The sequence below is a fragment of the Oryzias latipes genome, chromosome 17 (genome assembly GCF_053564925.1).
Source record: "Oryzias latipes strain Hd-rR chromosome 17, Olatipes_Hd-rR_3.1".
Lineage (NCBI taxonomy): Eukaryota > Metazoa > Chordata > Actinopteri > Beloniformes > Adrianichthyidae > Oryzias > Oryzias latipes.
Genome location: NC_136253.1, coordinates 32,989,807 through 33,017,011, shown reverse-complemented (window position 1 = coordinate 33,017,011; position 27,205 = coordinate 32,989,807). Strand labels below are relative to the sequence as shown.

At 40.9% G+C, this 27,205-nt stretch overlaps 1 protein-coding gene across 4 annotated transcripts in view; it reads left to right on the top strand.

Annotated features, from left to right (window-relative positions):
• rock1 (Rho-associated, coiled-coil containing protein kinase 1) overlaps positions 1-27,205 on the top strand; it is a 48,150-nt gene that overhangs the window by 14,018 nt on the left and 6,927 nt on the right. For all 4 annotated transcript variants that reach the window (XM_011487016.4, XM_078934242.1, XM_011487013.4 and 1 more), the window contains exons 2-27: positions 3,371-3,452; positions 6,298-6,398; positions 6,859-6,996; positions 7,105-7,280; positions 8,411-8,495; positions 8,743-8,887; positions 8,983-9,121; positions 9,229-9,320; positions 10,432-10,591; positions 16,066-16,138; positions 16,215-16,303; positions 16,401-16,449; positions 16,624-16,759; positions 16,860-16,951; positions 19,363-19,609; positions 19,828-19,934; positions 20,025-20,175; positions 20,847-21,007; positions 21,090-21,274; positions 21,557-21,626; positions 21,707-21,810; positions 26,036-26,201; positions 26,285-26,378; positions 26,451-26,539; positions 26,620-26,811; positions 26,904-27,069. In XM_011487016.4, the coding sequence (XP_011485318.1) occupies positions 3,371-3,452; positions 6,298-6,398; positions 6,859-6,996; positions 7,105-7,280; positions 8,411-8,495; positions 8,743-8,887; positions 8,983-9,121; positions 9,229-9,320; positions 10,432-10,591; positions 16,066-16,138; positions 16,215-16,303; positions 16,401-16,449; positions 16,624-16,759; positions 16,860-16,951; positions 19,363-19,609; positions 19,828-19,934; positions 20,025-20,175; positions 20,847-21,007; positions 21,090-21,274; positions 21,557-21,626; positions 21,707-21,810; positions 26,036-26,201; positions 26,285-26,378; positions 26,451-26,539; positions 26,620-26,811; positions 26,904-27,069 (3,289 nt within the window). The remainder of the gene's footprint in view (positions 1-3,370; positions 3,453-6,297; positions 6,399-6,858; positions 6,997-7,104; positions 7,281-8,410; positions 8,496-8,742; positions 8,888-8,982; positions 9,122-9,228; positions 9,321-10,431; positions 10,592-16,065; positions 16,139-16,214; positions 16,304-16,400; positions 16,450-16,623; positions 16,760-16,859; positions 16,952-19,362; positions 19,610-19,827; positions 19,935-20,024; positions 20,176-20,846; positions 21,008-21,089; positions 21,275-21,556; positions 21,627-21,706; positions 21,811-26,035; positions 26,202-26,284; positions 26,379-26,450; positions 26,540-26,619; positions 26,812-26,903; positions 27,070-27,205) is intronic.

Genomic DNA, 27,205 nt, shown 5'->3' with positions numbered 1-27,205 from the left:
CGTGTCCTGAACAACTCCTTCGTACTTCTGTTACTTTATACAGTCTACAGCTCCTTTTTCAATCAGAACCCAGTCAGACTATCGTGAACAAAGTTTGACTATATTTTCACTGAGTGGACTTTAAGACGTGGTGAAAAAATGCAATACAATTAATTCATAGAAACTGTATTTTATAAATATAATAACAGGCATGAAGCCACTTCATATGAAACTTTAGTAGTAGTGCCTTTATAACATTACAGAGTCGATGTTAAGCTAACCCCCTCCCCATTGAGTGCTGCATGTCTACTGTTGATGGCAATAATCCAAAACATGATCATATTTTTGTTATGATTTCATGTCAAAATGAATCAACTGGAGGCAGAATCAGGACAAAAGTGCTATTTCTGTCAATCTGCTCCCCCTTTATTAAATCTGTCCTTTTTTTCCAGCAGGTTTGAATTTGACTTTACATTTGGTTCAGACTACAGGTGACTGACTGAATCCCTTCTTCTCATGGGGGCGTTTTTCAGCAGGAAAACGGAAACAATTAATTTGTGATTGAAAATCAAACATTTCATTGACACGGGGAAAATACTAAAGCAGAGAACAGTGATTGATTAGAAATCAATACAGAAGAAAACAGTTATTTTAATTATGTTCTGACTTCCTCTCTGTCTGCATTTAACGTAATATATTTTTTTAATAACACCTTTATATTTATATATATATATTTTAATGAAATTTTATAATGGAATTATTTGGTTGTTAGATTTTTTTAATCTTTCATTTTTTTTAATGAGATTTTGGTTTCTGAGGTTGTGACCTCAAACTTGGAGCATCAAACCACACGCAGCAAAATTGGTTTCAAGGCTGTTGCTACCGAAATGTTCATTCGATTGCGTTCCAGTGTTTGTCTTCATGAGATGCTCAAGCTAGTGGTAGCTCACAAAACATCTGCTGCATTGATCTACAAACATTTTCACATCTTGTGTTTAGTTGAACTTCGTGTTTGAGCCAATTTCCAAAGGAGCTGTTAAAATAAAATAGTTTTTGTTAAATATATTCCATCATTTGTCATTTTTTTAAAGGAAGTAAAAGCATGGAGAAAAAATAGATTCAAATCAAATTTGGAATGAAAAACATTTTATTTTTTGGCCATGTTGTCAGCTCTACTAACAGCGCTTTGAAATGAAGAAAAAAACAACATATAACTGCAGTTTTTCTAGACAATGATGGATCCAGCAATGCTTTTTTTTGCCTGAGGCCATAATTCCTTTCAAAGCAGTACAAGCATTAAAGCCAATCATTCAAATCATGAGCACAGGTTATGACTCGCTGGGCGTATATATATTTTTTCTCATGACTATGCCAACCACACAGTGCAGAGAACACATTTTTTTTCCTTAAGAATTTTAGAATTTAATATTTGGCAATTTTAATGTATGTTCAATGTCACTGGTGTTTTGCAAATAGTTTTTGATTATGTGTGCAACATGTGCATTTGGATTCTTAGAATTTTGGTTCAACATTAATTCACACTAGGCCTGCATAATATACCTCAAATTTATCGTTATCGCAATATCCAGCTCTGCAATATGCATATCGCAAAAGACGGCGAATATCGCAATAAATCGCAAACTCAAAATGTGTTAAAACAATCTTCTAGCAGCTTGAAGCATTTAACACATCAAATAAATCCCTTTATGCTTTGACCAATCAGATGGACGCCTTCCCATTGTTGACCAATCAGATGGAGGCCTATTATGTTAACCCTGGTCCTGAAGAGCCTCAACCCGGCCTGTTTTCCAGCTCCCCTTAACCAGCTTGCTGTTGATTGGCTGACTCAAGTGATTTCACATCCTGATTGACTGAACACACCTGATTTTGGTTATCATTATCGAGCAGTCTAGGGAGAATTGGAAAACAGACAGGGTTGAGGCTCTTGAGGACCAGGGTTAGCCACCCTGACGTTTGTCCCCCATGTCGATGAGGGTCATTTGGAGTATAATTTTTAAACTGTTGCAATGAAATGGGAATGATGTTTTTGTTTATTTTTCTTTTTTTTTATTTACCGCAAATTTTTCTTATCGCAATATTGATCAGTAATATCGCATATCGCAAGTTTTCCTCATATCGTGCAGCCCTAATTCACACACAATGATGTTCATTAAGAGAGCCTCATTTTACACAGGTTTACTATTTTCCATGCTTATATTTGTGTATTTCCAGTTGTCTTTTGTCGTTTCACAGTGGTTATGTTGTCCTGTTTGTCATTTTTGAACCTTTCATCTTATTTTCTTTGTAACAACCCTCTGTTCTTTTTCTTGTCTATTATTAGAACATATTTTTGTCCGCCAGTCAACAGCTTGCTTTGTTAAAATTAAATAAAAAATAAATAAAAAGCAAACAAGCAGATGAATGCTGCACAGATTCTTTCCAATTCAGTGTAAATTTGTCATATTCACACAAATGAAAGTTCATTTTATTTTACCAGGCAGATTGTTTCAGATCATAATAGCCTTGCCAATCTTCCAGCTGAAAATGCTGCTTTGTCACATGTTTCTATTGGTTGTGTCATGATAAGGAATCTGAATATGTGCTTGAACTGGCCGTGCTCACGGTAACAAACATATTTCTGACTTTAAGGCATTTATCTTTATCTAGGTTCACCTTGGTTCAGCGTTTGACGGTTTTACTGCTCTGTTGTTCATCTGTCTGAGTCAAGATGCTACATGTTTCAAGAAAGACACAGACAAGCTGTTCTTTTTGGTTTATATTATGTGCTTTGAAATTTGTTTGGGACTCATTTAGATAAAGACTTTTGCTTTAAAACCAAAAAGTAGTCAAAAGCAGTTTGGGTTATTATGCTTATCAGCAATTTGTAGTTATCATTACTGAGTTAATTATAGTTTTCATTTGTAGTTCTTTGGAGCAAAGCAGTTTGGGGTTCATTTATATTTTTTACACGTTGAGTTATTGCCGGATCATTTCCAATACTTTTTTATTTTTATTTTGCCATTCTGCCACTTTTCTTGTTTTAAAATAGATGCTTGTCTAAAAGACACTGAGAATTGTGAAAAGTCCTAATTTTCTTCTCTCAACAGAGGCTTCTGCCTGTGCAATCAGTTGTTTGACATAACAGTTACAACAAAAAATATATAAACCTAATATCTGTACGATAAACAATCTTAGATACATTATCCCATCATTTATTCTGAATGACGGACTTTACAACAGTTTTCCAATTGCATTTGTACATGAAAACCAATATCTTTTCTAGATATCGTATCAAAATACCTCTTTGCTTTTTTGACTGTAATTGTTTTTGATGAGTCCACAAGACACAGTTTTGCTTTGCTGCTATTGAACTCTGTTTTTCTTCCTCTAGGATGGCTTGGATGCTCTGGTGTATGACCTTGACTTCCCTGCCTTAAGGAAAAACAAGAGCATTGACAACTTTTTGAATAGATGTAAGTATGTCCCATCGAACTCCTCCTCATGAACTCCAGTGCCCCGTTTGTGTTTGCTCATGTCTATGACGTATGCGCTTTAGATCTCAGCTCAAAGAAGTGGGCTGTTTTTAGGCCACTGCCAATATGTAGGCTTGGACACAATAGGTGTCTGCTGCTTATTGTCCACGACAAAGGGCCTTTCATTAATGGATGGTGACCCACATGATGCATATTAAGGTTGGCTCTCTCTCTTTTTTTTTTTTTTTTATCTTCTGGGCCCCTCAAACTTTGTAACACTCACTTTAATTAAAGCACAACAAAAATATTAATCCACCTTTAAAAACCCTACAACAGGGCTAGTGTAGGTGCTCAGTTTTTGTTTTTGAATATATCCTAAGAACCAGGATGTACGGGTTGCCTGTGTAACCCTGTACGGGTTAACCAGGTGTTCCATGCCCATTATTTCTACACATATAGCAAACACTTATACAAGACTCAATGGGAAAAATAATGCTTTGTTCACGCCAGGCTCGGAAATGCACGTTCAAGAGATAAATAGTCAATGAAAGTACGCGCATATGTGTGTTGACTTTCCACGTTCAAGCTCGCACATTTATTCACAAGTTTCTTAGTCCATTTGTGGGCTCTACGCACACGCGCTGAAAGGTAAACCAGTCAAACTTTGGCCATTCAGGGACTTGGGTTTGGTATGGATGTATGGGTTGTGTCCTTTACGATACATAGAAGTGCCAACTGTTTGTATATTGATCACAAAGGAGAAACTAATAATTGTGATTTGTGTCAGACCGGAATTATATGACAGCAAGTCTGGAGCAAGATTTGCACCGCTTCGACGTGAGGCGCCAAGCCTCTGCCAACTGACATACAGTTTTCAGGTTTGGCACAGTCCAGTGTGAACCGACGCTCAGCTTTTTAAAAAATGTGACACACATGCCTGGTGTGTACGTAGATTAAGGGTGAAGTAGGTGAAATGCAGGTGTGTCGTACAAATTTGTAACCCCTCCTTCGTAGCCTGTTAGTGCTGTTCATGCAATAAGTATGCGCTTCTAATAGGCTCCTGGCTGTTAGAAATGAGGAATTTAGACTATTAGATGGTAGTTTGTGTTGGCATCCTATGGTCGTCCTATGGGCAAACCCTGCGCGTGCAGCATTTGCGCATGCTCACTAAGGGATCACACCTTACTAACGACTAAAGTGTGGCACAAGGAAGCTGTACAACTGCATCACCCGTATGTCATAAGTATGTACAAGTTCCATTATTCTTACAAATACTTTGATACAATTACTACATGCACAACAATGGTTCATTCAGTTTTCATGACGAGCCTCAATGGAACTGCAAGATACACCTGCCCTTCCCTTAAGATGCGGCCACTCTTCTCTACGTCGCCCCAGGGGCTCGGACAATCCAGAAACCTGCAGCTTATGGACGGGTCGGCCGCCGTTCGGGTCTATGTGGCTAAGGCTCTGGCAACGTATGCGACTCCCAGCGGTGATGATGAATCCTTTTCAGGAGGCTTTACTGGGCTTTCCCCTTATGGTGGGACTGACATGAACTAGTGTGGCCAACTTTCAAAGTCAACTTTGAAAAACGCTTTTCCTCAGTGCAAATAATTCTATGGCTGGTTTGCTTAAGGACAAGCCTTTTGTGAGATGAAAGTAAATATCACAATCTTAACTTAAAAAAAAACCCTTTGCTTCTTGAATTGTATTTACATCAGTCAACTTGTGATTTAACAAAAACGGGTTAAATTATTTTAATTTTCTCTTTGGTTGCTGCAAAGTTGTTGTTTTTTGTGTGTGCATATTTTTTATGGAACTCACATATGTGTTTTTAAACAAAATGTCAATTTTCCAGTCCAATAGTGGTTGGATTGTAGTGGTTTCTGACAGATCATATCATGCAAGCACTGCACACACACAAACATGAGAAAAATTCTACTTCCTGTGTAAATGTGAACCACAACTATTGTAAAACCGTGGGCAAAAACTGCCATTACACATCTCCTCAATTATTTTCAGCCCTGATCTTTTGTAGAAGAACATTGATGGATGTGGACTAATGGATTAGCTATCTGCTGAGACACTAGTTCATGGGTTGCCTGAAGGCTTCTCTCCTCTGAATTCTCCTAATGCATTGTTTCTTGATAACAGAGTCGAATCCACTGCACTTATCCTACACAAACACACACATGCAGGCAAAGCGTTCAGGGAGATTTTTTTTTACATACAGCCCAGCAGCAAAAGTAAGTTTTTCCCCATTTGAAATCGTCAGCATGTCAGTCAGAATATAAACTAGTGGATCATAAACATTTCTAACTTTTTTCCAGATCAACTTTTTTTTGTAGCATGTTTGAACTTAGATGCCCCGACACTTTGCTTTTCCATGCTTTCCTGTGCCAATTGTGGCCCATGTGAATTGGAAAATTAGCCCTCTACTACAACCATGACCAAACTTGGCTGAACACTGGATACTATCTTTCCTTGGGGAGCTAGAAATATTGCATTGGAGCAGAGACCAACCCTCAGTAAGCAACAAACTTTCCCCAAATGCTTTGAGCCTTTCAGATTTTCCCTTTTTTTTTTTAGGGGGGAGCAACAGTCTTGTTTCTGTTCAAAACTTGGCAGGTCCCTGGAATGATTTCAGGTTGTAAAAACAGCCACCTTAGTCCTTGATACTTGGTTGGGCATTTTGACGGTTTCTTCTTCTTCTTTTGATCTGGAAATGTGTGCTGTTGGAGATTTGCTTTTTTTAGTCCGTTGCAAAAATGTTTTGAAATGTTTTTTGTTTTTCTGAGCAGTTTATTTTATCGTCTTTATTTTGTCGTCTTGTTTTTCTTAGACAAAGAAACCATTAGTAAAATCCGGGATCTACGTATGAAAGCAGAGGACTATGAGGTGGTTAAAGTTATTGGAAGGGGGGCATTTGGAGAAGTTCAGTTGGTAAGTAATCTACTTTTAGGTACTAATAAAGAGTAAATCTATACATCAAAGTCACTCACTGCTTTATATTAAGAAGACTTGAAATAAAATAAAAAATTCTAGCTCTTTACATTATTTGATTTTGTTTGTTTAGCTACTTAATAGTGACCTTTAAATCATTAGAATTTAAAAGGTTATTTATTCAAACCAATTTTCAACTACTTTATATACCACTTCCCCTTCGACTTACCTGTTTTTTAATATAGTATATATTCATCCTTGTATTTGTAAAATGCTGTCAAAAGTGCTTACTTCTACTGAGTCCTTTTTTTAAAGTGTGAATAAAAAGTTATTTTAGCACGTGGGGATAATTCTAATGTGATACAATCGGTTAAGATGTCCTGCTACTTTGGCAAAATGTCCAAACTTTAGTTTGCAAACAATTAAAAGTGTGTTATGTTGTCATTTTGTTGTACTTCAGGTGAGACACAAAGCAACAAGGAAAGTCTATGCTATGAAACTGCTGAGCAAGTTTGAAATGATCAAGAGGTCAGACTCTGCTTTCTTCTGGGAGGAGAGGGACATCATGGCTTTTGCCAACAGTTCATGGGTGGTGCAGGTATGGTGACCAAAGCCCATTTATCAGCTAAAGATGCAACGAGTCCTGATTATTGTGGGATGGAGAAAAACGTTCTTTTTTATCTTCTTGGTCTTTTCAATCCGGCAGCTCTTCTTTGCGTTCCAAGATGATCGCTACCTCTATATGGTGATGGAGTACATGCCCGGCGGTGACTTGGTGAACTTGATGAGTAACTATGATGTCCCAGAGAAGTGGGCTCGCTTTTACACTGCTGAGGTGGTTCTGGCGCTGGATGGAATCCACTCCATGGGCTTCATTCACAGGTGACAGAGGACATCTGTTATTATATATTTGAAACCAGTTTTTTTCAAAAAATCTCATACTCTGGAGGAAAAAAACATTTGTCAGTCACCAATTCTGGAAGTTGAGAGAGGTCTGTAATGTTCACCAGAGATGAACTTCAACTGTGAGAGACAGAATCTAAAAAAGATGCCCCTGGGTGTCCTTCGACAGCTCTTTGGTCTTGGTCACGGTGCAGAATTTGTAATCTGACATTTTAGGGCGTGAACGGGGGTCTTTTAGACTGATAACAGTTTAAACAGGTGACTTTATACAGGTAACCAGTGGAGGATGGAGGAGCTTCCCAAATAAGTCGGGACTGAATTCTTGCTTGTTTCTAGGAGCTCAATACTAATTTTCTGCACCATTATACAAATAAAATCTTTAAAGTCCCATGCCGATTATCTTTTCATCCACTTTCAAGCATTCCCATTGACCTTTTGACCTTTTAATTATGATCATTGCGTTTTTAGCTTAAATCCAAAATCGTTTTCCAGGTGGTAGTTTCTGCTGAGCGGCAGGAGTTCATTAGAAACTTTGCCTCTGAGTTGTGGGGGGGCCAATTGGCACAGAGCAACTTCATTCCCGCCACACATTATTGAGAGCTCTCTGTTTACACACAGCTTATGACCCACTCAGTGTAGGTCACAAATACAATCATTAACGTACTGCATTTTTTCATTTGCGCCCGATTCTGAACAATTTCAATACAGAAATACTCAGAAATGCAAATTTGAGCTTAATTTTCTTTAACTTAGTTCTCCATTATCAGAAAAAATGCCATGAGAACATAATAAAAACACCAAAAGCACTATTTTCATTGCAGTGGGTCTTTAAATATCAAGCAACGTGATTTCCTGGATTCATTTTTTTTTCTGTCTCTCGCAGTTGAAGCTTATCCATGAACATTACTGACCAAACTCATCTTTCTAAGTAGGACGACTTGTAGAAACGATAAGTGGAAAATAATAGATTGCCCTATTGTGGGTGTAGAATTCAGTATTGTTAATGGCAGTAATGCCCTTTTAGTAAAGAATATCCAGAGGTTATTAATAACGCCATAGGTTTGCAGCCCGTCTTGGTAATGCTTTTGAATTTGTGTTCATTTTAACAGGGATGTGAAGCCTGACAACATGTTGTTAGACAAAGCAGGTCACCTCAAGCTTGCAGACTTTGGGACCTGCATGAAGATGAACAAGGTAATCCTTCATATGAGCTCTGACAAAAAGCATCAAAGTTTCCTCTGAAACCTGTAAATAAAATAGAAACATGAATCTTTTTTTTCCATGTTAGGGCTATAATATTCTTTAGATATGAACATAGTTCTGCTAATTATTTCACAAAGAATATACATCTTTGCATTGAAGAAAAATGCAACGTATACTTACGCTCTGCTCTAAATGATGGTACCATGACAGACCAAACAGACGTGTTTTTCTGCTTTAGGATGGAATGGTACGATGTGACACAGCAGTAGGAACTCCAGACTACATTTCCCCTGAGGTACTAAAATCCCAGGGAGGAGATGGATATTATGGCAGAGAGTGTGACTGGTGGTCAGTGGGAGTGTTTCTCTTTGAAATGCTAGTTGGTAAGTTGTTTTTTTTTTAAATATGATATGTGAGCAGAACCTCTGGTGAGAACATAAATGCTAACCATTCATTTTGTTGTTGTTGTGGTGCACAGGTGACACTCCCTTCTATGCAGACTCTCTGGTTGGGACTTACAGCAAAATTATGAACCACAAGAATGCCCTGACCTTCCCCGATGATAGCGACATTTCCAATGATGCAAAGAATCTCATCTGTGCTTTTCTGACAGACAGGTGAGGCACTGCGAGAGCAAACGGGGGGAGAAAGAGGCTGTATGTTTAGCAGAAGATGTTTGCTAAAAAGAACAAAACCGTGGGCTTTTTTTTTCTTGGCCTTGCAGGGAAGTTCGACTTGGCCGTAACGGTGTCGATGAAATCAAGAGGCATCCTTTCTTCAAGAACGACCAGTGGACATGGGAGAACATCCGAGACAGTAAGACGTTTTTCCCTGTTAGGGTCCTGGGTTTTCAGAGAGGCCGTTTCATCAGAACAATGTCACTTCAATCATGCAGCCAGTGATCATGTTTTCCATTTGACCTACTGCAGACAGTTGCAGGAAATTCTTGCAGACGAGCCATTCATGGCGTATCCTTTCCAAGACCGAAAGCGATTCCTGCCCAGAGTAATAACTGGCAGCACAGCATTTTCTAAGATAACAATGGGTGAAGCAGGTCAATGCAGATGGCGGGGACTGCACTGCAGGGTCATTAGAAATCTTTGTGAAGTCGGGTCTTTTGTGCCGTTATGTTTAATGTGTGACTGAGCTGAGATCAGCGCTCTGGTGTTTTCTTTTCTTTAATAAACACTTTTACAGTTTCACTCTTGGAGAACAGTCAAAGAAAAAAAAACGGACAGACCCACTTCCATTAGAATTGGGTTTTTGGTGTTTTTAACAGGTTTTGGGGCATTTTTCTGATCATGGAGGGACATATATGTTCCCTTAGTCAAATCATTGGGAATCAGTAAAGATGAAAAAATGCCACTTGAAACAGAGCGTATTTGCTCCCTGCTTCCTCGTCCGAGCTGGTATCCGGCCCATAACTGTAAAGCCGGAGAGCCCCATTTGTGAGGCAAATTTCTGATGAACTCCTGAAAAAATGTACTATAAAAATACTTTTTTTAAAATTTTGGCTGAAAATGAATAATCATAATTAAAAGATGACATGGAAAATAGTTCAAAAGATGAGTGGAGTGGAACTTTAAGGCTGTGAAAGCATTTTAGATGGAAAATTTTGAAATGAATCATTGAAGTTATTAAGCGAGAAAAGTATTTTGTGTAATGGCCAACAAAATGTATCAGATGAAAAATGTGTTGCTTTGTTTACTGGTGGGAATTATAATGCACTGATGTGTAAGCCAATGGGAATAAATCTTTATTATTTTTGCTTCTGTTAAAACTTTTCTGTTTTAACTTTGCTCAACGCGTTTAACAAACGCCACCAATGAGATGATGGTAGAGTTTGTGTGAGTTTACAAACATGAACCTTCATAATGCATTCCTTGTGTCTGATGGGGAATATTTTCTGTTTTTGTGCCTTGTGCAGCCGCTGCCCCCGTCGTCCCCGAGCTCAGCAGCGACACCGACACCAGTAACTTTGATGACATCGAGGAGGACCGGGGAGAAGAGGAGACCTTCCCCATACCAAAGGCCTTTGTGGGGAACCAGCTCCCTTTTGTTGGCTTCACGTATTACAGCAACCAAGAGTAAGTCTCCCGGATGGACTCGTTTGCTGAAAGTCACAATGAATTCCTTTATTTTACCTGCACGAAGCTCTCCAGGAAACGGGGTCAAAAAGGGTCACATTCTCAGCCCCTCCACTCCACCACAGGAACCTGGGGCTAAAATGTCCCAACATTTTTACAATCACCCAGCAAATAAGGCCAGGGCGTAAAGTACTTAGCACTTCTAATGAGTTTCGATTTCACTCTGTCTAAACTGAAAGTTGCACGTTTATTTAACAAAAAAAGTGAGCCACAGAGGTCAAACGAGCTCCAAAATGAATGTGGAGAGAGAGTCCACTTTTCCACTAAAAAAGGTAAGAACCATAAACAAAGTTCATGGTTCTTCGTTTCCAAAAAAACATCCTAGTTACATTAAGGTGTTTAGAGTAAATGCAGCTGAAGTGCTCTTAAGGCAGAGGAATATTACATTTTTTTTTAAATATTTTAGCCAGACTGCTGAAGTACATTTGAGTTTTAGTTTATTTCCCGATCTAAACTCCATTAGACACGAGGATTACCCAAAAAAGAAAGATTTGTTTCCAGTTTATGCTTTTAGATTTAGGTTTATGTTTTCTTATTCTCTTCATGCTTTTTAAAAAAATTATATAACAAACACAATGTGAATTGCAAGCTTGTACAGGTATAGTGGTCCCTCGCTGTATCTTCATTCACCCAAAATTCTAGAGATGTTGGAAAAAAAACAATTTTGCATCTACAAATTTTCCCTTAACAGGGCTCCAGACTGCGAGCAATTGGTTGCATTTTGCGACCAAAATTTGAGAGTGTGCGACTGAATTTTACATCCAGTCGCACATGCGCGACCAGTAAATTTGCCTCCCCCACCCTTCGTATTTTTTATACATCAAAAGTGGAAGGGGCACGTCAATGATCAATGAAATAATCAATGAGACGCAAGCCCACATGGACGCAGGCAGACACACACTCGCGCACATACTCATGAAACGCGAGCACGTGCACTCTCGCGTGATGCCTGTCTGTGAGGCGGCCACTGCGTGTGAGAAGAATAGGGAAAGCCACTGTGAGTGGCTAAAATGCGTGGAGGGGGAGGGGCCTAGAGATAATCGAGTGAGCGTAAACATCTGTGGGAAGGAAACGGAGACAAAAATCATCACAACCTGATATGTGCGTCTGAGCTATGGGTAAGCGAACTATTGATTCGTTCTTCCGACCTGCGGCTAGTGTACCAGTGCCAGAGTGTACAGCAGGGGACTCAACCTCGCGGCCCGCAGGCTATTTGCGGCCCCCAAGATGATATTTTGCGGCCCCCGCCTTAATATGAAGGTTTAATGTAACTGCAGCCCGCCAGTTTGTATGAATGACACTTTTTCATTGTCGTGTGCGGAGCTGATAAAGCAACCAATCACAGTGGGGTATATGACTCATGGGGGCGTGACAATGACCGGGCTTGAAAGCAGGAAACCTGACAGCCCCCTCCCCGGACCACATTAAGGAGTTCCTTACTTTCCTTTAGAAAGTATTTATTCGCTCGTAATTTTCTAAATACATGCAGTCCGTGCTGAACTTTTCTCTGGGCCGCACAGAACCGGAGGAAGGTTTAGGTTTTGGTCTTGGTTACGGTTACGGCGGCGCATCAAAGGGTTTATGCACCGCTCCCGCGGGAGTGGGGTCAGCTGAGGAGAATAAATGTCCCACACCTACATGTGTGACAGCTAACGGGGCTTGAATTTTAAACACGCTCGAGCAACAACAACATTAGTTTTAGACACACTGAAAATACGTGGGGAAAATGCAACGATAGACGTGTTTGAGATGAACCGGCACCTCGCCTGGATCGTTGGGGACACCAGGCGGGGCTGTGAGATGAAAGCGAATCTGCAGCAAGACTGGAGGAGAACAGGAAGTTGGAGTTGTCCTTAACATTCAATTTAGTTTTAATATTCTTCTCCCCCTTAGTATTATCTGTGTTATTATATTCTTTATGATTATTTTAATGTTTTGTGATGTATGTAGCCTTTTTTAATGAATTGGTATTTTAAATTATTTTAATTAATCACTCCACTACAAAAACCATCAGGACACATGTCCCATAATGCATTGTTTTGTAGTCTGTAGGGCAGCTTTCAGTCAGTTCAGTTTCCAGCTGTGTCAGGGTAGGTTTGCCCCTTGCTCCCACCCCTTTCTTGCGATATTTTTGTGATGATTGACAGGTGATGTTGGAGCAAAAACAAAAATATGTCACACACCAGGTGATCTGCGCAGCGTTGCGTCCACCTGGGTGATCTCAAACACACTTATTGTGCATCTTGGCTGCACCTATTTGGTGTCACAAAGATAAATTTCCATCAGTTTTCTTTACTTATTTGTACTGTCATGACAGCGATGGTGCTGTCAGTTTACCTTCTTGTTGCGTCTTCAAAAGTGCAGATTAAAATGTGACACTGAATTTTAAACAGCACATTGTAATTTTTGCATCTATTATTAAAGTATTTATTAGTAATACAGTGGAAATTAGTAGATTTGGTTAGAATGTTGATTTACGGTATGCGTCCCTAAATTTGCTGGTTGTGCCCCTAAAATTTTCAGTTAGGGGCCACTATGCTCCTAGTGAAAAAAGTTAGTCTGGAGCCCTGATTAAATCAAAATAATGCGAAAAAACACAAACCATCTCGCGCGATGAGTCATTCAACCACGCTTTGATTTACAGCAGATACAGATTCAGTCTCTCACTGGCGCTCATCATCATCTATCAAAGTAGCCTCCTCTAAGCGCCTAAACTGTTTTTTTTCGGTAAATGTGCAGGGCTCCAGACTGCGACCGTTTGCTCGCATTTTGCGACCAAAATTTGAGAGTGTGCGACTGAATTTTACATCCAGTCGCACATGCGCGACCAGTAAATTTGCCTCCCCCACCCTCCGTATATTTTTATTCATTAAACGTGGAAGCGGCCCGTCAATGATCAATGAAATGAGCAATGAAATCATCAATGAGACGCGAGCCCACACGCACGCAGACAGACACACACACACTCGTGAGACTGGAGCACACGCGAGCGCACACTCGCATGTCATTGAGTGATGCCTGAGGCGGCCAATGCGTGTGAGAAGAATAGGGAAAGTCACTGTAAGTGGCTAAAATATGTGGAGGGGGCGGGGCCTAGAGATAATCGAGTGCGCGTAAACATCTGTGGGAAGGAAACGGAGACAAATATCATCACAACCTGATATGTGCGTCTGAGCTATGAACAGCTAGCGAACTATTGATTCGTTCTTCCGACCTGTAGCTAGTGTACCAGTGCCAGAGTGTACAGCAGGGGTCTCAAACTCGCGAAGCAAACCACGGCTCTCATGCACGGCTGTAACGGCATGACTCCGCTCCCGCGGGAGTCGGGTCAGCTGAGGAGCATAAATGTCCCACACCTACATGCGTGACAGCTAACGGGGCTCGAACATTAAACACGTGTGAGCGACAACACGATTTAGTCTTAGACGCACTTAAAACACGTGTGGAAAATGCAACGATAGACGTGTTTAGGATGAACCAGCGCCCGGGGGGGGGGGGGGGGGGGGCATGAAGGCGAAGCTGCAACAGGAAGTTGGAGTTGTCCTTAACATTCAATTTAATAATTATGCCTCTCCCCCTAAGTATGATCTGTGATATTACATCTTTTATAATTATTTCAATGTTTTGTGATGTATGTAACCTTTTTTTAATCAGTTTGCATTTTCAATTATTTCATTTGATCAGTGAACTACAAAAAACCCATCAGGACGCATGTCCCATAATGCATTGTTTTGTAGTCTGTAGGGCAGCTTTCAGTCAGTTCAGTACTAAATTTGCAGCTGCGTTCGCTCAGGTTGGGGTCTTGCTTCCGCCCCTTTCTGGTGATATTTTGGTTTTGATTGACAGGTGATGTTAGAGCAAAAACAAAAAAGCAAAACTGCACAGGTCACCTGGTGTGACCTGTGCAGTTTTGCGTCCATCTGGGTGATCTCAAATTATTGTGCTTCTTGGCTGCACGTATTTGGTGTCGCCAACATGAATTTCCATCCCCTAATGGTTATATACATTTAAGTATTGTTTGAAACTGTGAAATGACCGAAAGGTTACTACGGTAATCACTTGTTACTAAAAACTTTTTTTTATTCTAAATTTATGGTATTTTGTTTGCTATTGGTTCTGTCATGACAGCGATGGTGCTGTCAGTTTACCTTCTTGTTGCATCTTCAAAAGTGCAGAATAAAATCTGACACTGAATTTGAAACAGCACATTGTAATTTTTGCATCTATAATTAAAGTATTTATTTACTTTATTTATTTTATTTACTGTATTTATAATACAGTGGAAATTAGAAGATTTGGTTAGCATGTTGATTTACGGTATGCGCCCCTAAATTTTCTGGTTGTGCCCCTAAAATTTTCATTTAGGGGCCACAGTGCTCCTAGTGAAAAAAGTTAGTCTGGAGCCCTGATGTGAGTTATTTTTTTTTCATTAGGCGAATTTAATATCATGAATCCAATTTGCGTAGTTTTAGAGTTCATGAAAATGCAGCTACTGACTGTTTCATGGGTTTTTTAGTGAAATTTTGCACGCTTTTTTAAAGCTTTTTTTTTATATAGCACATTGTGTTCTGCATCCTGATTGGCTGTAGGCCATTGTCGATCTCCTCCATGCCGTGTCTCCTGTACAGACTGCGTTCAGTTTACCAAATCTACATAAATCTTCAACCCCGAGCAGATCTTTGTTTTCATTCCATAATACTGGGCTTATTTTTCTGTAAAGGTTTGAACTTTGAGAGTTTAACCAAGAAAAAAAAGTGGAAACATGCTTGTGTTTGTCTGAGAAAAGCGTAGAAAGTTTATAGTGACAAGTTTTACAGCCTTAATAATTGTATAATAATTGTAGAAAATAAAGAGAACTACATCGTGGATTTCAACTATTTCAGGTCATTTTTAGAACGCAATGCAACAAACACTAATATGAAACACAAGGTAGACAATGAAAAATCACTAAACGAAAGCGAAATCAACTAAAATACAGTTTGATACACATGTACACCTTCCCTTTGTTTAATAGGAGATCATTTTGTCCGGTGTTTTGAAAGAGGAGAACCTTTAAATTTGACAAAAAATAAGTCGATTTTTTTCCACAACTTAACATTCACATAACATTTTACAAGCTAAGACACCAGTCTTCGTGTCTGATCACACCTCCTGGTAACCGGCCTAACAGAAAACCCACAACAGTAGTCATGGCATAATGCCAAAATGTCCAACGTTGTGCAGAACATTCTCTTTATTTATACAGCTGGTGTTCCTTTCTTCAACACAACCTGCTTGATCAAAAGCTATGAGAGCAGTTTCAAGGTTAAAAAAGTCTGCGTTTATTCATATTTGAGTAAAGGCGAAAGGTGTTGTTTTTTTTTCTTGCACTCTTAAAACTGTACGTTCACAGTGTCCGTGGTATTTCCCTCCAGTCTTTTACGCTGCTCCACTTCTGCGAAGGCCCGTGAAAAACATAGTAGTTCTGCAAAAGAAGACAAAAGTCATGTAAGTAGACCAGAATGCGTCAGAAAAAAAGCAGTCCGCCTGGTTAAACATGTGCTGACCTTCCACGCTTGTTCAGCTGGAGAGTCTGCAGAAACGCATCCACCAGCTGGAGGAGCAGCTTCACGGTGAAATGCAGCTGAAGGATGAGCTGGAGCAGAAGTGCAGGTATGGAGTGAATGAAGCATCAGTACATTTTCATGAATATCCATCAGCGTCAGCATTTATCTTAATGACACTGTAAACTCTTTTCCTTTCTCTTCAGGGCATCCAACACAAGGATTGAAAAAATCGTGAAGGAACTGGATGAGGAGGTGGATGTTGTTGTTGTTATTTTGTTATCGAAATGAAAGCACATCCTGGCTTTTTTTATTGGACTTAATTTGCAGATGCAAAGTGATCCAAATGATTTTCTGCCTGTGGCCTTTGGCGAAAAGATGGATTTTCTCTGCGTCACAGCTGCTCTGTTCTGCTCTTCTCTGCCACAGGCGAACCTGAGGAAGACCGTGGAAGCAAGCATGTCTCTGCTTGAGAAGGACAAGATGATGCTGCAGCACCGATTCACAGAGTACCAAAGAAAGGCCGACCAGGAGGCGGAGAAGAGGCGCAACCTGGAGAACGAAGGTAAAGGGAGGAGTAATGAGCGGATTCAAGTGTTCTCGGTGCTGCATTTATGCATTTCTTTAATGAAACTTCTTCCTGTTTGGTTTCTCATCTCACCCAGTGTCAACTTTAAAGGAGCAGCTTGAAGACATGAAGAAGATCAGCCAGAACTCACAAGCATCAAATGACAGGATTGTCCAGCTGCAGAAGCAGGTATATTTTCACAAACAACATTAACTTGAACAGGGTCTTAAAAAGTCTTGAAGCATTTTTTAATTTGGAAAAATTACCATAAAAATCCTTTTAAAAAAAAGTCTTGAATTTTGACATCTGATCCTTAAAAATTGTGCTTTTTGAAACTTCTCCATTTCACATTTCTGGTCCAAAATGTTATTTTTTAAACCATGATTACTACAATAAAATAATAAAGAGCTGCATAAAAAAAAGTTATGCATCAATAGGCTGGATCCACACCGCCCTTTAAGAAAAAAAAAAACAAAAAAAGAAGAAGAAGAAAAAGAAACGTGCCACAAACAACATGGTAAAAAGCCACAGTTTTGATCCTCGGGAAATGTACATTAAACGAGGCGAGGACGCTATCCAGTCAGCTGCTAATGCGCCTGAAGCATCAGCGTCTACAGCAAACAACCCAAACTAATTCAGGGTCACACTGTTATGAGCCAGACATGAATAATGACTGCTACAATAACAACATTGAATGAAGAGTCAATTCAATTCAATTCAATTCAATTTTATCTGTATAGCCCAAAATCACAACAACAGTCGTCTCGATGGGCTTCGAAGTAAAACATGAACTTAAAAGGATCACGAATACAAAGAGTTCAATAGGAAAATACTAAAATGAACTAACAAACTGACAAAGCTATACTGGCATCCCTGCCCTTAGACCCCCCCTTTGCGGTAAGGAAAAACTCCCAAAAAAAATGGATTCCGGAAAAAACGAAGAAACCTCAGGGGTGCCCACATGAAGGAGGGATCCTCCCCCAGGACGGACAGGCGATTTACCAGAACTCTTAGAGAAGAATTAACTTATCTAAATCTACAACTACATATATATATATATAAAAGTCCAGCAGACGAGCTTCATCCAGCCGGAGTTGTGGGGACAGTCAAGGGCGCGAGTCGAGCTGGAGACAGGAACCACAGCCAGGTGTAGGAGCGGGAGCGAAGGCGAGGTAAACGGTCAGGAACTGGAGCACGGATGAGCCAACTGGAAATCTGGAAGCACTCCCACTCCCCAGGAGGGGAGAGGAAAAGAGGGACAATACATGAATCGCACTGCACCAAACAGAGGCATGGAGAACTAAATGATAAATTATGATCAAGAATAGAGGAGAGGAAGGGTAGAAGTAAAAAAAGGAAAGAGGACAGAACCCCGGAGCACCATAGTTACCCCAGCTTCAACTTCTAGCAGCCTTTTAAAGGAAAAAGTTATTAAGTTTAATTTAAACAAATTAACATTAAGTTAAATAATCTCTAAATACTAACTAGTCTGACAATAAGCCTGTCCAAAGAGGAATGTTTTCAGTCTAACTTTGAATGTAGAAACTGAGTCATTGTTTTTCATTTTAGGATTTTTAAATGGAGACATAAAACTCATAAAAGGTCATAAAAGTTTCCTCTCCCCCCCCCCCCCTTATTTGGGGGAGTTAGGGAGCAGAGACAACCGCCAAAACGCCAAAAACAAATACACGCAGAACCACCCCCACGGCTGGAGAATGTCCCTCACTGATCGTTACTCATCAAAAACCCTTCTCTAACATTTCTACTTCTTTGTAAACAACATTTGGAATATTTCTAAACATAGATTTTTTTTTTTAAATTCAGACCAACAGACTGTACCACACATTTTATAACGCACACTAGGAGTTTCGCCGCCACTGTGTGCCTTAAAACCAGGAGCCTGTGCTTCCTCCTTCATCAGTCGAGTGCAAGAGGTCCTGGGCGTCGCTCCGGTAGTACGTTACGTCGGTACGGCACTTCTTTCCGGAGAAGATAAAAATTCTGACATTCATCCGGATGATCACCCCCCCTCCCCTCCCCGATTGTCTTCCTCAGCGTATCGGGATATTTCCCGGTCAGCTGATGTCATGGGTCCTGGGTCATAGCGATTCAGGAACCGGTGGAAATAGCTTTAAGATGTTCTTAAGCAGCCGGCGAGGAAGCCGACGGGCCGGCGTGCGCTTCATCTCCGCTCCTTTGGATGCAGAAGTTTCATACAATTGTCTTTAGCTTTTGCAATGAACCGGAGTCACGTGACTGAAGAAAAAACTGCGAATTCGTGAAATCACGAATAAGCGGGGCAACACGGTACATTCAGAAAATTGCCACTTTGATGAGCAACAAACATTTGAAGGATGAAGACTTTAGCTCCAGTTGCTATGACTCCATTTCACATTCAGAAATACTGTGTTGTTTTCTTAATAAATGATTGTTCTAAAGTTGAAGGGTGTCATTTTTCTGGGAAAGAAATTGGTTTTAATTTTAAATCGCATGGTCTTAAAAAAGGTCTTTAGATTCAACTTGAAGATGCTTGTAGGAACCCTGTTGTAGCAGCAAATTCCGGTGGGCCACGTTTCCTAACCTGGTATGTTGGTTGACAGCTGGAAGAGGCCAACAACATGCTACGCGCAGAATCCGACACAGCAGCGAGACTCAGGAAAAACCATTCGGAGATGGGGAAGACCATTAGCCAGCTGGAGAGTTTGAACCGAGAGCTGCAGGAGAGGAGTCGAGCGACGGATGGAGAGAAGGCGCAGCTGGAGAAGGAGCTTCTGCTTCTGCAGAGCACCCTGGACTCAGAACGGAGGAACAACAGTCTGGGCTCCGAGGAGATCAGAGAGCTGCAAGGTAACGCCTTTTGGAGCAATAACCAGACTTTGAGGGTGTTGAATTTGTGTCAAAATCTCATAAAATCACTCAAAATGTCCCTACATGAAGCGATAAAGTCATTTTTCCTCATTTCAAGTGAGTTATTTGTCTAAAGATATGTCGATTTTGATGAGAAAACACCCTCTTGACATTATAACTGCCTTGATACTTAACATTATTTCACATTTCACTCAAAGCAAGGATGGCTGGACTGCAAGAGGACAACAGAAGCCTGAAGCTCAGCCTCTCTAAAGCAGAAGGAGAACGCAAGCAGGCCCAGGAAAGAAGCAACAACCTGGAGAAGGTAAGCAGACGCAGTGGCAGATATCTGTTTAAACTACTGTGTCCTCTTAACCCTCACTGTGTGCTTGTTGATGCTTTTCTTCCCCCACAGGAAAAGAACAACTTGGAGATCGACCTGAACTACAAGCTGAAGACGTTGCAGCAGCGGCTGGAGCAGGAACAGACGGAGCACAGGGTGACGCGGGCGCAGCTCACCGACAAATACGAGTCCATCGAAGAGGCCAAGTCGGCTGCCATGAATGGTATGCCACTCAGAGCATGTCCTCTGAACTCTTTTGCTATTTTCCTCATCACTCCTTTATCTTTTGTTTTGTTTTTTCGCCAAAAATCTTTTTTTTTTTTTTTTGGGTTGGAATTGATCCTAGAATATTATTGTAGCTCCATATTTTCTATTTGGCCGTCAGATAAAAATTCAACCTCTGGAGATGAGTAAAGCATCAGATTCAAGTCAGCCTGAACTTTACCTCGTTGCATTTTAAATATGGGCCGAAATGTTTTTGTATTGGAGCGATGATCTATCAGTTATGTTTGGATGTTTTTCAAAGAAGGATGTTGGTTCCATTGGACAAAAACTGGAGTTAAACAAGTTATTTTTTTGGTATATTTTGCACAGTAATAACTTTTTGCTTTTAGATATTTTCTTGTACATATACTGTGTTCAAACTTACTTCCTTGATATTTCTAATGCATACAGTTGCTTGAGCATCTGCTTGACGACTGAGACAAATGTAAAAGATGAAAGTTTCTCAAAACTTGGTTTAAAAAAACAAAACTCTTTTTTGTTTTTGTTACTTTTAACTTTATAAATGTACAAACTGTCTTGGATTCTCGGGGAACTCGCACTCTAAGTTAAACTTTATGTATTCATGTTTGTTCAAAGGTTGACATTTTATTTTTTTGACAATTTTTTCAGCCGTCCAGCATAAGATGTCAGAGGAGAACATAGCGAGGATGAGGGCGGAGAGTCGGGTGTTGGAGGTTGAGAAGCAGTGCTCCATGTTGGAGTTTGACCTCAAGCAGTCGGTGCAGAAAATGGAGCAGCTGATGAAGCAAAAGGAGAGGCTGGAAGACGAGGTTAGTAAACGGCTGGTGCAGCAAGAATGACTCCGATCTGCTGGGGCTTTCTCCTCACCCGCTCGTTTCCCGCCTTCTTCAGGTCAAGAATCTGAGAATCCAGCTGGATCAGGAGTCCAACAAGCGGGTCATCGCTCAGACCGACCTGAAGAGCCGCTCGCAGGATCTGGACCGGCTGAGATGTTCAGAGAAGCAGCTCAAGCAGGAGATCAACACGGCGCTGGAGAACAGACGCTCGCTGGAGTTCCAGCTGGCCCAGCTGACTAAGTAGGTTTGGGAACGGCCTTCCTGGGTACGCCGTCTGCTCTTTCTTCCAGTTTGCGGTAGCATTAACTCTCCACAAAGCCGTTGTTAAACAGCTTTTAGGGCGCTATTATTCCAGCTTAGGGTATGACTGTGGCCAAGCCGCTCTTCCAGAGTTTACACTTCAGGAATAGGATTTTCTCCGACTCTTAAGCCCTTGTTTACTCCCCCTACAGCCTCCTGATTCTACTGACTTCTACGGTTTTTCTTTTCTTTCCATTCTTTTAATGTGTGACGTGTCTTCAGGCAATACAGAGGCAACGAGGGACAGATGAGGGAACTTCAGGACCAGCTTGAAGCCGAACAGTATTTTTCTGTGAGTACAATTCGGGACGTTCAAGTTCCCCTCCATTCCTGAGTGCAGTCATGTGTTTATGTTTGCCTTTCCTCCTGTAGACCCTTTACAAAACTCAGGTCAGGGAGCTAAAAGAGGACATTGAGGAGAAAAACCGGCAGGTGCAGGACACTCAAAAAAGGGTGCAGGACTTGTGCAGTGAAAGGTAGGAAACACAATTCCCTTGATCGTGTGATCAGAAATCTGGCTCAATCACCTGGTTTCAGACTAATGTTGTATCCTGATTGGATATTTATTTTCATTCTCATTATTATCATCAGCGCTAAATGTTTAAATCTTATTATTTCAGATAAAAGTCCCTAGTAGAAGTCTGCATATAATGAATGAATCGAAACATTTTATTGCCAAAAATGTAGCTAAAACTGACAGCAAGTGTCTTTATTGGTTCATCTAAACTCAAACAATGACCTTCAAAAAGGATAAAGTTTTATACCATGGTCCAGGTGAATACTCGATTCTGATTGGCTGCTGGGTGTGCATTAAAAAGTGCTACACCACAGTGATAATGCACGCCTAAAAAAGAAGTTCCGGTCACATGGCTTAAATGTTCTGTATCACTGCGCCGGCTTCTTTAAAACAAACGTCATCATCTGGACAAAAACAATCGGTCAGAGGGGAACTTTCTCTCTGAAAGATGCTTTACTCAACACGCCGTGACCATCAACATAAATATCGCTTTCATTTGCCGCTGCAGTCGAGACCTGAGATCGGACCATGCAACAAATAGTCCGCTTTTTGTGAAAAAAGCGATCCAAATTGAAAAAAATAACAAGAACAAAGTACTAAAAACTGGTTGAATATTTATGTCTTTTGTAAGTGACCACGGTATAAGTGGGTTAATGGCCTTCGAAGTCTGCATTATCAGCATTAACGGACTTCGCGTCGGACGGTTCAGGCTTCCACGTCGTGTGGTAATTTCTGATAATGCACACTTCGTCGGCCATTATCCCTTACGTCACACACCTCGGTGTGTGAAAACAGTTCTCCGCATTTGACCCGTGCCCTGGGGGAGCGGTGAGCTCCAGACGCAGTCGCATTTGGTGGTTAAACCCCCCCAATCTAACCCCTTCATGCTGAGTGTTTAGCAGGGGGGCATTGGGACCCATTTTTTAAGCTGCGTTCACTCCCAATGCGTTTGGCATGGCAGAGGCGGCCAGTTTCAATGTCAAGTCAAGGTTACAGATGGGATCTGAGGTCCTGTGGCGCCGTGTGAGCAATGGGCGTGGCGTGAAGGTCTGGCAGCAGCTCAATATGAGTGGCGGGGCGCAAATTGGGCACCCGGCTAGGTCGGAGAGGCAGCCGACGCGGATTTGGTTTTATTGATATGAGCTAGCTATGAAAGTTTTTGAGCCGGTTTAGCTCGTGCTGGTTTGCAGCGCCTTCCGTCTGTGAAACCCGGGTTCGACTCCAGGCTGCTCCCTATTCCCTTCTCTACCTCTGTGCCGGTCCCAAGCCCGGTTTGAGAAGGTTGCGTCAGGAAGGGCATCCGGCGTAAAACATTGCCAAATTTACCATGCGACTTGTTCGCTGTGGCGACCCCTGATGGGAGAAGCCGAAAGTGGAAGAAGAGCTAGCTATGAAAGTCCATCCTCATAATCATACTACGACAAAGATTTTTAGAAGATTTTTTTATGAAAAGCTGAATAACATTTTATCATAAATGTTCAATAGCTCTAAAGATCCTAAAGCTACAGCCACTAAACTTTGTCACATGACTAATTATCACCTATTTTTACTAGTTGATATTGCACTGTTTTTGCTCCATTGTTCAAACTATTCCACAGAGGTTCACTGTTTAAGTATAAAATGATAAAAGGTTTATAAAATAAAAATGATCTGTTATTATTTCCGAACTCTGTATCGGCAGAAAATCATAATCATGTGAATGGGATCAGGGCCAAAAACCCTGATTGGTTGATCCCTGTGGACATAGCAGCTTTGTGGTTCTTCAATGAAAACTTCATTTTGTTGTAGGGTTGTGCCGATGGACGATATCATCGTCCATCGTGATGGGTGACTGACATCCCGATGGAGAGACCACCATCGTGATGCCACGCCCCCGCCACGTTGCGCGTCGACACCATAAGCCGCGGTTACGTGTACAAAATATCTTGATGGGATCAATGGTCGGATTAGAATCCAACCGTGTACATGGGCCCAGAAAAATGTTTTCAGAATATAAAAACGTTCACTAAGGTCACACTTTCCGTCGTAATAAATCATTCGCACATGCGCAGTAGGGTTTGAAAACCGGAAGAACATAAATTCCGCCGAGTGGCTTTTTTTTCCAAAACTTTATTGAATGTAACAATTCAATACAAAACAATGTTAAACAGCGCCGAACATTGACATGTCAGCTCGGTAATATACGAGACGATCTTCTAAACGTGCCTTTAATAATGTTACGGTTATTATGAAACACCTGTTCGCTCATCATTTGAATTTTAATCCGTGTGGTCAGTGCTTTTTCTGAACGAAGCCAGGATTAGCAGTATGCTAACACGGGCTAACAACATTAGCTTTGGGTGGTGCTGCTTGCTGGCTGCACGTAAACATGTAAGAATAACATCAGCCTTCATTTAGTCGGGACACGACTGGAAACACAAATCCGCGTGATTGTTTGAATGTTTTCTAAGGACTGAGCGACATTCACACACACACTTTTAGACCCGGTTCTGAGTTCGGTTGCTTGTACCCCTAGAGCTGCGGGACGGATCGCAGTCTTAAATCTCCCACACATACCGCTCATGTACCCCCCCCCCCCCCCCCCCCCCCTTCCCATCAAACACAAAGCTGTAAGTAAGTAATTTCCCAATATTCCGGTAAAGAATGTGCCAGCAACAGGGAAACACCACCTTTGCGTGCTTGCCGTTCAAAATCTGCAAACTTCTTAACCCAACATTTTTTCCCCAAGTACCACCCTATAGACGTTCGAGGAGTTATGAGATTGAAACTCCTAGGAGGAGTTCAAATTTGTTGATGCGCGTAAAGGTGATGGCCTCTTGCCAGGGTCACAGGTCAACAAAACTTTGGTTGTACACTTGCTGGTCAATGTGTGAATTTTTAGTGAAAATTGAACAAAAGTTTTTTCCCCCACTCCATTTCATTTTATTGAATATTTTGTCGATTTTAAATAAAACCTGCAAAATTCTGGAGGAAATATGCAAGCAGTTTGTATGTTCATTCGATTATTAATTGATTTAATAGCTCCAGTATAAAATTTACTGCTCTTAAGACTTTTGTATGTGTCACGCAAAATAAAAATTAACACAATGGTTTAAAAACCATTGTGTTTATTTCCATTTGTGTTTGAAATATAGAAAATTGAGTTGAATTGAATATTATTACAGGTTTATGAACAAGAACTTTAATTTATCATGTAATCTGAATAAATTTCAAAATATTATACAATAAGGATGACAATTGCAGAGAACAAATTCAAACAAAAAAAGCAATTCAATAAAATTAATTATTTACTTTTGCAAAATGTTTTACATGAGGCATTATAGGAAATAATGTTATATGACCTGGATGCAAATTTAGGAAGGCTACCATCCTTTACTTGTCGGGATCTGTGTTGATTCTTCACCTTCATCAGTTATTGAAAAATTATTTCTCACCACACGGCATTGTTTTGCTCTTTATTAGGTCTAAAGGATCCAGATGAACATAACATAAAAGCCAGAGCATAAACAATAATGCTTTTGTAAATATGTTTACATCGTAGCTATTATTTGGCTTTAAAAATTTCTGTCTCAGCATCAGCTAAAGGTGTGAATCTATCCTTTTCCTTCAGCTTCAGCTCTGGAGCTCCCATGGCTTTTTTCACGACTTCCCACCTTAAGATCTTCCATTGCATCTTTTTAAAATGGAAAACATTTAATAAGAGGTCTGATTGTGAAATTCAAGATTTTTTTTAAATGAAAGAGATCCAAACTAGGAGTCAGTCAAAAGAGATTCCACAGATGTGATCTTTGCCTTTCAAAATCAGTTGCAAAGATGCTTTTGTGGCCCTTTGGACTGAAACGAGAATCAATAGAGATCTACAGAAACTTTATTCTTGTCAAGACAGCATCAAAACCCTTTCAGAAATTATATTTTCATGAACATGTGAGACATTGTCTATTTTGTTTGTTACTTTTTTTGTTAAAGTCACTTCCCTCAGTTTATACTGGATCATCGCGGATTAGTCAGTCATTAGTTGGGAAATAAAATGAATAAAGCAAAAAAACGAATAGCAGTTATATAAGAACGAAAAATGTAAAAATACCCCCCCGACGATGTCATCGTCCATCCCGATGGTTGACAGCAAACATCGTCAACGGCCAATTTAAGGGACATCGCCCAACCCTATTTTGTTGTGGATACAGGGACTCCCTGTCTGCCCAGTTGGATCTGACGGTGACAAAGGCCGAGTCGGAGCAGCTGGCCCGGGCGCTTCAGGAGGAGCAGTACTTTGAGCTCAACCAGGAGTACAAGAAAGCTGTGGCTCGGCACAAGCAGGAGCTCGGAGAAAAAGAGACGATTATTGCACAGGTGAGTTCAACGCCGGCCACTCTTTTGCTGTTGTGATGCAGGGCCTACGTTTCTGATTCAACACTTTTCTCCTTTCTGTGCAGCTTGAGGAATCAAATAACACTTTAAGAAAAGATGTAGAAAATCTCAGCAAAGAAAAGACGGACTTAAGTCAGGAGCTCCGTACTCAGGAGGAAGGTAATGTTTTTGCATTTTCTCCCATCGACATGCAACGGCGTCCGCGTGCGAACTCCCATTTTGTTCTTTCAGAATATGAAGCGCAGAAAGAAGAAATTTCTAATTCAATAAGGGCTCAGTATGAGAAGAGCCTCGCCAACGAACGCACGCTGAAGACTCAGGTAAACGTCCTCCTCTTTACTGGAGCGTCTTGCAGACGCCACGCACTCCTTTCATCCTCTACATCACCTTATTCCTTCAGGCCGTCAACAAGCTGGCTGAGATCATGAATCGCCGAGACATGAAGGCTGACCAGAAGAAGAAGGGAAGTATGGCAGATCTGCGCAAGAAGGAAAAAGAGAATCGCAAGCTTCAGCTGGAGCTCAATCAGGAGAAGGACAAGTTCAACCACATGGCCATCAAATATCAAAAGGAGCTGAGCGAGATGCAGGCGGTAGGTTCAAAACCAGACACAGCACCGGCCCTGTTTGACAACCGGGCCATCGATGGGTTTTGATCCAGAACTCTTGACCTTCTGGCCTCCAGCAACTGTCAGATGAATGCCTTCACCGCAACGAGCTGCAGATGCAGCTGGCCAGCAAGGAGAGCGACATCGAGCAGCTCCGGGAGAAACTGAACGACATGCAGCAGCGCATAGAAAACTCCAGCATCACCAGCCTGCAGACCGACGAGACGGACAGCAACATTGCAGGTACAGTAGTGTCCGGCCCGACCGAGCTGCCGATTAAAACACCAGATTATGTAGAAACGGAATCGTGCTTTTTCATAGCAAGATTTTTTATGCTAATCTTACATTAATAGAAAATAGTGTTTTCTTTTTTAATAAT